Below are 10,730 nucleotides of genomic sequence, written 5' to 3'. Positions count from 1 at the left end.
CGCAGCAATAATCCCTGCAGAGGCTTGGATATTAAATTTATGCTATTTTCCCTCCAGGACAAGCCCCTTCCCCTGAGCGGGGACTTAGCAGGGATCGGTCACGGGGACGGCTCCTGACTTTGCGGGAACCGTCGCAGCGGACGATGGCTCGTGGAGAGGGCGGGGGGGGGGGGGGGGGGGGGGAAGAGCCGCCACTCCCCAGCCGCGGACGCGCTCGGCTCAAGCCGCAGGGGGCGGAGCCGGAGGCCGCAGAATTCCCCTCGTGAGCCGCTGCAGGATCGAACGCGGCGGGAAGAGCTCGGGAATCCCCGGGGCGGGGCGGGGCGGGGCGGGGCTCGTGCCGTCACCGCCGCGCTGCGTCACGGGCGGCCCGTGGCGGAAGCGCGAGGGCGATGGCGGCGGGGTACCAGCACCGGCCCAACGGCGGCGGCGGCGCCCCCCTGCCAGACCCCACCTTCCTGTGGAACGTCTTCCAGAGGTGAGACCGCCGAGACAGCCCCCCGGGCGGGGACGGGGGCTGCCGGGGGAAGGAGCGGACGCTGGGAGGTGCCCGGAAGCTGCTGCGGGAATCCGGCCGCCGGCCCCTGCATCCAGCGGTAAACCCCGCGGTGGTGTCCCTGTGGGGGGAACCTCGGGGGGAGCTGTAAGAAAGGGGTGAGGAGGAATAAGTGCGGCTGAGCTTTAGCGCAAGGGTGAAGGGGATTGGTGGGAGCGAGAAGGTAACCTTGAAAACACTGAAGTAATTGTTGACCCGAGGATCCAGAAAGGATTAAGTCTGGAGGATCAGTGCGGCGATACGGGAAGGCTCGTAAAAAGGAATCTAATAAACGCTTAGTGGAAGACTTTAAAGCTATCGACAAACTGATAGCTTTAGGGCGAGAGGCCGTGGTCTTAAGCTGCGCCAGGGGAGGTTTAGATTGGACATTAGAAGGAATTTCTTCACAGAAAGGGTGATTAGGTATTGGGATGTCAGTATTGTCAGATGTATTGGGCGGAGTCACCGTCCCTGTAGGTGTTCAAGGGAAGACTGGACATGGCATTTAGCGCCATGGTGTAGTTCACATGGTTCAGTCAAAGGTTGGACTCGATGATCTCGGAGAACTTTTCCAACCTAATTGATTCTGTGATTCTGTGAAATACTCTCTTGAATTCACCGGGAGCAGAGGGACCCACCAGGAAGTTAGCAAGCCTGTGTTAAACAAACACACTGTCGAGACTGTAGCAGTAAAGAAGCCAAAGGAGATTTCACGCTTGTGTCATATCGAGGAAACCAGGGAGGTGCCTACGTGTGATTCATTTTTATGGGAGTTGAGTCAAGACAGATCCTGTGACACTAGTGGCAGCAAGAAGAGGTTAAGCAGTAGACAAACAGAAGTTGCTAAAACTGGCTAGTATTTACTGAGTGACTCAGGAATGCGGCAGCTTACCTACCCAGCCTTCTGTAAAGCTTCATCTGAGCACTCGGAGGGGGCAGGCATGAGGCCATTTCTTTTTTTTAAAGGGTCCAGAAAGAAACAGATCAACAATCTGACTTCTGCACCAGGAAAATGAGTAGAAACCATCCTAAATGTTGTAGTTAGTCAGACTTAATGTAGGAGTTGCATGGCTTTTGTTGAAAGTATTCCTGTCGGTAAGACCACTGTATAAATCCTGGAATATGTTAGATAAGAATTGAGTATGGATATGATGGCTAGAATTCATATAATGGTGCAATTCGTATAATCTGTATACTTTCCAAAAAGACTCTCAACAGTATCAAAGGCCTTTCAAGGAATCCAGTAAATGTAGAATGAATGGGAAGGTCCTTTGGTGGGTGGAAAACTGACTGAAGAGTGTGTGGTCCTCTGCCACACTGACAGATGGAACTGTTCTGGGATCTTCATTTACTTAGTTCAGGAGCAACTGGGGGAAAACAGAGTAGATATTAGGAAGAATAGATTAGATATTGGGAAGAAAATAGATATTAGGAAGACATTCTTCACTGTGAGAGTGGTGAGGCACTGAAACAGTTTACCCAGAGAAGCTGTGGATGCCCCATCGCTGGTAGTGTTCAAGGCCAGGCTGGATGGAGCTCTGAGCAACCTGGTCTAGTGGAAGGTGTCCCTGCCCATGGCAGAGGTGTGGATCTAGATGATCTTTAAGGTCCCTTCCAACCCAAACTGCTCTATGATTCTATGAAAAGAGGGTGAATGGTCAGATGAGGTTTGCTGATTTCTGCAGTAAGTGAGGCCTATGAAGCCTTGCAGGAGCACCTTACAGTCCTGCCTGACTGGGTCCTATCAACCTGTCATGGCCAGATCATGATCACTGTATGACAGGTGAAATCCAGAGTAGGTACCTGATGTCCATGAGGAAAAACCCATTTTAACTTTACATCATTTTATTTATAAAATGAATGTGCTGACTGATGATGCTGAGGAGCAGGATAAGTAGGTCACAATCAGTTTCATTAAAATATCATCTTAGCACTTAGTAGGAGCTCATAAAAGGTAAAAAACGTTCTGAATACTGAGAAAAGAAATAGAGAATAAAAAAGGGGAATATATTTTTGTTGTTGTAATCTTTGCAACTTATGCTTGCAATTTCCATGTTGCATGTGGCTTACATAATTTTTGAGATGGGGAGGGAAGCAATGGAATGAAATGAAAATGTTTAGAAAATGACAGGAAGGACCAAAGGGAAAAAAATCAGCTTCTGCGAAGAGGGATCAGCTGAGCAGGACTCTGCTTTGAAATGGTAGGAATGAGAGAAAATAAAAACTGTCAGTCCAAGGGGAAGGTCTTTGTATGGAATGAAATCCCCACCACTTTCAGATACCCTTCTAAAGAAGGCACTATCCTGCTTTATTTGGGCAGAAATTACTTAGTTCAATAATTTTGGCATAGAACTAGATTCTCCAAGACTATGAAGACTCAAGGAAGCTGGAACCTGCCTATGCTTTTTCCTTTTTGAATGCCTTTGAGAAGGCTCAAGGCCCTGCAGCTGATTGAGTATTTCAGTACTTTGGTCACGTTAGTGACTCTCTCCATTGCCAAGATTTTACTCAGGGAATCTGGGTGCCAAACCTGTCACTCCAGTTTGGGAAACAAACAGCTTACTACTGTGACATTAATCATTTTGTGGATTTAACTAGCATGGTGTGCTCTGCAGTTCTCTTACATTAATAAAAATACTTTCTTGTGCAGAGTATATCCAAACTGTTTTATTGTCAGTGTGTGTTTCTCTGTGTGTCTCTTCACTCATAAGTAAATCTTATAGTTTTCTTTGTAGCTTTTATCTTGTTCCAGAATGTCTCCTCAGTCTGAATGAAGGGTTAAATTTGCAGTAACTGTGAATGGTTGACCAAGTTAAGTGCAATTAGTGACTTTTCAGGAAAAGGTTAATCTTATCTGGTGAGTAAGAACCAGAATGTTCAAGTCTTCTGTGAGTGGAACTTGTTAAATTCAGCTATTTAAAGCTTACCCCCTTTTTTTTTTCCCCAGAGTTGATAAAGATAGGAGTGGAATTATATCTGATAATGAACTTCAGCAGGCATTATCAAATGGTAAGTATGTAAATGAGCCGTGAGGTAGTTCATTGTAAACTTAATGTTAAATTTCTTGTGAGACAGGTCACTTGATGCCATCATTCTTTGAACTGAGGGATGTTCTTAGCACTGATTAATACTATTTAATCTACAGCAAAAGGCTGGGGAGGCGAAGAAAAAAAGAACAATCCTCCTGATTTTTTTGTTTTAAATTGAGTATCTGTTGTAAACGTTACTGATTTATATTTTGGGGAATGAAGGCATCCACATCCCTTTTTTTTTTTTTTTTCCCATCTCTGCTTCCTGGAAATCATAACCAGTTATTTATATATTCCTCACTCATCACTACTGAACCTTTGCTTTTTAACCAGGATCGGTGTATAACCTGGACAAAGATTATCTGTTTACAACCAGTCTTTTTACTGCACATAAAATCTTTTCATACAGTATGGTGCAGGAATTGAGGATAGTAATTCTTTTTTTTCTTCCCCAAATGAGGCATATTTGAGGTTTTTTCCTAACAGAGTAGAAAGGTGCACTCTAGATCTAGTACTAAAACTTTCTAGTAGTCTGTCAGTTCCCTGTATTAATGCTAATGAGTAACTAGGGTATGGTCAAATAACTCATGGAAGCAAAATTAAAAATGAACTTTTTTTTTCCAGTAGCCTATTTTTACTTTCCTCTCATGACTCAGTGTGGGTAGGGTTGTACTTTGTGGGTTTGTTTCCACTTAGGAATCTGAAAAATGGCATATTGAGGTTGTTTATGCACCTTTGAGTTCATATCAAGTTCCTCTTCTCCCAAGGTTTAATTCCTTTATCCTTCCTGTGCTTTGTGACTTGACAACAGTTTAAACTGATGTGAGCTGCAGTGCACACAGGCTGAAAGGCCCCTTGTTGTCAGTAATTGCCTGACTTAAAACAAATTTGGATGGCTGTATTTAGTAAAATTGCACTCTAGTAACTGAACTGGATTTACTAGAATATTCATTGAATAATGTATCTGAAAAATTAAAAGCAGTGTATTGTGCCTGCCAGATCCGATCCATAACTAAAATACTATTTTGAATAAAAGCGAAGTTAAACGGATTAAGTCACCATTTTCACTTAAATTACAGTGCTGTTTAGAACTGTGGGAACCTGGCTTTACCTGCCGTTTTAAACTTCATATAGTTTGAATATCTTCTCATCTGATTAAATTTAAGGGTAATAGGCAGTGATGACTATCTGAACTCTTTTCTTTCCTTATTTGCAGTGTAGATTAGCAGTTGCAGTGCTTTGCAGTTATGGAAAATGCCTGCCAAGTGTTAGACAAAATATTTACAGAGCTGTAAGCTTCCTTCATTCCAAGAGATTCTAGATCTTGTACACCAAAGTCACTAAAAATTCACTATATTCTTTTCAAAACATATCCTCTAGTGGATGGTTGTGCATAGCTGTCCTGCAATCTTAACACGGGCTAAAAGAATGTTATGTGTTTATTTCTAAAACATTTTAAAAAGTCTGCGTAGTGCTCATTAAAATTTGAAGCTCAGTGTGGTTTTGACATTTTGACATTTTCAACGTGTCAAGTTTAAGCAAATAACAGTATGCTTATGTGGGAGGGAGTGATCATACCATTGTATAGCTGTTTCCACAATAAAATCCTTTGCTTCCTTCTTGTTTTCTTCTGTGCTGCCGTGTGAATTAATAGTAGAGTCAGGAAAGGAGGCGGGAACAGTCTTTCACTGTTGGAATAGACTGAAATCAGTGCAGTTCTTCAGCTCTGGAGTTGCTTAGATTTCACTCTGTGGCATCTATATGAGTCTCTTGAATATTTCAACGTGAAATAAGTTAACTTATTTCACTTTTTTTCACTGTATTTTCACTTTTTCCTCTTATTCTGTTCAGAGTTAAGTGCTGGCACCCTATTAATAATTCCATTATTTTTCATTTTTGTCAGGAGACATACAACTCTAAGGTACTGATGTTCTCTGTCTAAAATACTGCTTAAGCATTTTCAGAACCATCTTTTCTCCTTCTCTGTTTATGTTTCTCTTTATGTGCAAATAGTCATACGTCCCGCCTACAGTACAGGGTTCTCCCCCATTGCTGCACCTATAGACTTACACCACTGCAGCTTGATCCAGCAAAGCTCAGTACCAATGCAGCCCTCCTGTTAGGTACCTGTGGTCAGCTACTGCATCACTGCCAACACCTCTGCAGTGCCTCTCCTCTCACTGATTCCTTTACTCCTTGTCTCACTGATCCTTTGTAGTCCCTGCACATAACTGCAATTAATTTAATATCTGCTGCTTCATCCTCCTGGTTCCCTCACAGGCTCTAGAGAAATGGTGGTGAAATTCTAGATGAGGCACAGTATTTCTCTTAATTTAAAGCTTAATGCTTCCTAGCACTCGGGAATGCTCTCAACCAAGTGGAAACTATTCCACAGCAACTAGCCTCTAAATACTCAAAGTACAAAGCTCCTCTTCAAATGATTACTGCTCAGGCAGCAACATTTCTTGTTCTGAAAATACTAATTTAAAACATTTAAACTAATGTCTAATTGATCTAGCAGTGGAGGTGGGATAATTCTAAATTGCACTGTGTGGTTATGCCATTTTAGAAACCTCTTCTTTTTATTTCTGTCAGAAACTAAGTGCCCTGGAGCAGTCCTGTAAAACAGGAAATGAGCGGATGGGTTTTCACTGAGGAACAGATATGAGACCTTGACTGAGTTGTAACTTAAAACTCTTTTGCTCCCATAGTAGAAAATGAGCTACTTCAGTTTTGATCTTGCCTTCTATCCAATACTTCCTGACAGCCTGGGATGAAAAAATCCTTCTTAGATCTTCCAGCATTTGTTAGGTTTTTTTGTTGCAGACTGAAAAATGTTGGTTGCTGTGTAGTACTCGTAAAGCATTGGTCTGAAGTCATCTCTGAATGGTCAAGAACATAATTACTTCAAAGCAACCTTATTTTGAGTACACCAGCTCTGTGTCATCTAGCTCTGAATTCACTTCTCGTAACTGAATTTTTTGTTTGGTTTGTTGCATTTTTTTAAAGTGTTGCTTAGTATTGAGGAACTAAGTAATTCTTTCTCTTTCAGGCACGTGGACTCCATTTAATCCAGCAACAGTCAGGTCAATTCTTGGTAAGTGTAGTTGTGTGATGTGAAATAGTGAAAATACTGTTTGTGATCATTCAGATGATTGAAAATGCTATCAATTGCTGCACTGTTTTTTTTTTTCCTCAGAGTGTCCAGCAGTAGTAAGTTGAGTTCAAATATTTTCCCTTCTGATGAATACAGGGATGCCCTTTTTGTGCACATATGTGCATTTGTTGAAGTAGCCTGAGAAAATTTACTGACAAACTGAATAGATAGTGAATGTAATTTATGCATGGGGAAATTGTCATATTAAATATTCTAAAAAGATATTATATAGCTTGTCTTTGTAAATAGTTTTTCTTGTCTTGCATTTTAATCCTATGTTTCACTCCAGAAATACCAAACACAAGCTTTAAAATGTTTGAATTCTCTTAGGTGTCCTAAAATAATTGCCAGTAATGTGGAAGATGATGGCTGTAGAATAGAAAGATAAAAATTCAAGCACAGTAACTCTTTTGTATCACACAGTTCATAAATCCAAGGACTAAATTTTTTGCTTTGTTTTCAATAAGTATTCAGCTCTGAATTCCACTGCTGTGTGACATGCTTTTTGTATAAAGATGACAGTATCAGTAAGTCAAATGCCAGCATTAGACTTAAGACTTTTTAATGTGTCCTTAGAAAAGAACAACCCACCCCTCTGCCCATTTTAATTGATCACTGGATGATCAATCAAGCCCTCAATATTTTCAAACTGAAAATGAAAACCCAGGAAAAATAAACCTTCTGCAATTCATTCTGGTCATCTTTCATCTTCCTTTATCTTTCTCCTTCAGTGGATGACTACTTGCTTTTTCTTGGCAGAACTTTCCAAAATATCACTTGTATTTTAGCAATTTCTTTTCTGTCTTCAGTACTCTCCGCAAAGTGCTCTTCCTGTTTTCTTAAAATACTGGCAAAATCCTTGCTGAGGAGTAGTATGACTAAGGTTTTATATGGGTTTCTTATTTCAGGGATGTTTGACAGAGAAAACAAAGGTGGTGTGAACTTCAATGAATTCACGGGAGTCTGGAAGTACATCACAGACTGGCAGAACGTCTTTCGAACGTATGACAGAGACAATTCTGGAATGATTGACAAAAATGAACTAAAGCAGGCACTAACAGGTTTTGGTAATTCATTTGTAATTACAGTTTTTATGATTGGGTTATGCCATCAAATGAGCTTCTTATTGTTAGGGCTTTACTGCTCTGACAAATGTGACTAAAAATGAGGCAGGTGAAGGGCAGCTACCTTTTTAGGTGTAAGGTTCCTTTTAATGATGTCCATGCCACAGGCACATTTTCTTTTTTAAAGCCGTTTCCTTTAATGAAAAAAAAAGAAAACATCCCACACATGTACTGACACATCCAGTTCCAGCCTCCTCTCTCTGCGCTGAGAGCGTTACCAGCGCTTCAGGCAAATGTCTGAACTTCCAAGGTACTTGATACAGCTTGCCACTTTTTAAAACAAAGCCAGCTGTCTATGCTATGAGAGCATTCTGGTGGCAAAAGAACTTCCATTCCAGTGACTTCACTTGTAAAGACTTGAGCTGCAGCCCTAAACCGTTCCCTCAACCAACTAGTCACCTTAATCAGTAATTATATTTACTGTGACTCTGGGTATAATTATTATTAAGCATGGTTTTTATTGCATGCCTTTTTATAACAGATATTTAGAAAAAAAAAATCCGTTTTAACTCCTCACTGTTTTCTCATTTAGTGACACACGCCTGTTGAACAGCCTTGTTCTTTCTATAGAAGGACTGTGGTATTTGAAACCTTTTAAAGCATTTCTCTTTTTCCAAGGTTACCGACTGTCTGATCAATTCTACGATATCCTTATTCGGAAATTTGACAGACAAGGAAGAGGACAAGTTGCTTTTGATGACTTTATTCAGTGCTGTGTTGTTTTACAGGTAAGAAATGAGATGTGCTTTAATGCCAATTAAAAAAAAATTACCTTTTCTTAAGCTTTTATGGTTCTCACTTTAACAGTGGATCTAGAATAAACAAATGGTTTATTTATAATAAACCATTTGAACTAAGTATACGAGAGGAGCTAGAAACATCTTCATATATTGGTCTTCATTACTTATCCATTTGCATCACAAGTAAATTTGATAAAATTGGGAGGGGCAAAAAAATGTAAAATAGTCTCCATGTTTTAAAAGGAAAACACCTAACAACTATCTCCATTAGTTTAATACACACACTTCTTCTGGAGCTTGAGTGTCAAAAGTGGAGTGTTCTTGTCCCATGGTGCCCATAATTCTCATAATCTGATTTACAACTTTATTGTGTATCTCTGTGTTTAAGGCTCTGATTAAAGGAGTTTGACCTAGTAGCTGAATTACTCAGTCTTTCATCACAGCAGTACCTTCAGGGAAAATGGTAGTAAAAGACATTTCAAACAAACAAACAAAACCCAACAAAAACCTTTGAGAGAGAGTACTGTAGGTTTGCAGGTGTATTTCTTTGTTTAGAAATCATTCACTGGGTGATTCCTCACCTCATTGCTTAAGGTTTCTCAAAGCTTACTGACTTTTCTGAAAGGCATGTAAGATTTGTGGAAAAGTTGGGAAACTGTAGGAGTTTTAGTAGAATCGGAATAAGTCTGCTGCTCTTTCTGCTGGCCAGCACTGCAAGAATATCTTAAAGATATGTTGTGATATGCAAACGTGAAGGCAAAGCAGTACCCTGTAAAAGTAGTATCCCTGTTATTTGCACTCAGGTGTCTTGTGTCTTGTTCTTCTCCTTTTAGCTTTATGTCTGTAACTGTAAGTCTGCTGAAACATCAGTTGCCTTGATACTCAAGGCAATTATAATTAGTTATAAACTTGAACTCTAGTAAAAAGGGCTTTGAAATGGAGTTTCATTCAGCTGATATTACTGAAACCATGCTGGTAGTTATTCTGGTCCACTGTATGTACTGCCTGGCATCTCTGGGGTTATACAGAGACAGCTCAGATACCAGTGACACACGAAGCATATTTGCCTAGAAGGTGAGAAATGCACAAGGATTTTGGATTCTGTTTCCAGATGACTCTCAAATGTATCATTGTTTTTCCCCCCACTTTAAAGCCAGTTATAAAAAGCTGTCTGGTCTATAAAGAAATGCCTAGAGGTAGACTTAGGTGTTGTATCATTATTGGCAAAGAGCTATCTTTATACACACAAGACTGTAAAATGGCTACAGAAGGGATGAACAGAAAGGGTTTCACAGAGCTGTAGAAGCCAGGTGGCAGGGGGAATACATGGTAGACTGAGCCTTCCCGACAAACAAAAATGTATATTTTTTTCCCCCCTCCTCAGAGGCTGACTGATGTGTTCCGACGATACGATACTGATCAAGATGGCTGGATCCAGGTGTCCTATGAGCAGTATCTTTCCATGGTCTTCAGCATCGTATGACACTGATAACTAGGAATTGTACACTGGCATTACACAGACTGGAGTTGCCAAATCATCCTGTACTGAATATGATTATCGATGTATTATAATGGATGTAACTTCGCGTTCTTAAATTTTGTATGTTGGTCATCACCTTCAGAATCTGTACTTGAGTTGGTTTTTATTTTGTATTATTGTACGATCTGACCATCTCTGCTTACTGTAGTACAGAAAGCACAGAATCTAGATTTAACTGGTGCGATGTCAAACTTAACCTATTTCACATATCCTGCATGGGAAAAATGACTCTTTAGAAATGCCAAATTAAAATAATGCTTGTTAGTTTATAAAAGAGTTGGAAGTCAGAAGTTGCACAACATGTTTTGCATGTGCCTTACTTTTATAAGAGTTTAATGTATTAATTTTTAATACAGAATTTAAAATTAAGTAAAAATATTAGATCAACTTTTGTAGTCTGTTTCACTCTTGTACAGCTTTAAGGGGGTGGTGGCATTATTTCTGTGTTTCAGAGATGTCTCCCACTTGGATGGCTTGTTTTTCTTGTCTTTTATTTTCTAGCTGCCTTCTTTTTTCAGGGTATCCTTGGGCGAGCTTCAGATACAACTTCTTCACACCTGTGTCCATTACTGCATCTTCCTTGATAAGTTCCGCACAAAAATGAA

General features: G+C 40.3%; 1 protein-coding gene across 3 annotated transcripts; it reads left to right on the top strand.

Moving 5' to 3' along the window:
• Positions 1-335: 335 nt before the first annotated feature.
• PDCD6 (programmed cell death 6) lies at positions 336-10,512 on the top strand. Of its 3 annotated transcripts, none has more exons than XM_032682212.1 (6): positions 336-478; positions 3,483-3,544; positions 6,617-6,661; positions 7,630-7,788; positions 8,464-8,573; positions 9,970-10,512. In XM_032682212.1, exons 1-6 carry the CDS (start codon positions 393-395, stop codon positions 10,066-10,068), a joined length of 561 nt encoding a protein of 186 aa, XP_032538103.1. In that variant the 5' UTR covers positions 336-392; the 3' UTR covers positions 10,069-10,512. The 3 variants fall into 3 exon arrangements, with proteins under 3 accessions (XP_032538103.1, XP_032538910.1, XP_032539703.1); XM_032683019.1 differs by having other exon boundaries at positions 351-478; positions 7,630-7,782; XM_032683812.1 differs by lacking the exon at positions 336-478 and adding an exon at positions 3,260-3,392.
• The last annotated feature ends 218 nt before the right edge of the window (positions 10,513-10,730 follow it).

Source organism: Chiroxiphia lanceolata, chromosome 1, assembly GCF_009829145.1.
Source record: "Chiroxiphia lanceolata isolate bChiLan1 chromosome 1, bChiLan1.pri, whole genome shotgun sequence".
In the NCBI taxonomy this organism is placed as follows: Eukaryota; Metazoa; Chordata; class Aves; order Passeriformes; family Pipridae; genus Chiroxiphia; species Chiroxiphia lanceolata.
This window is presented reverse-complemented; position numbering and strand designations above follow the sequence as displayed.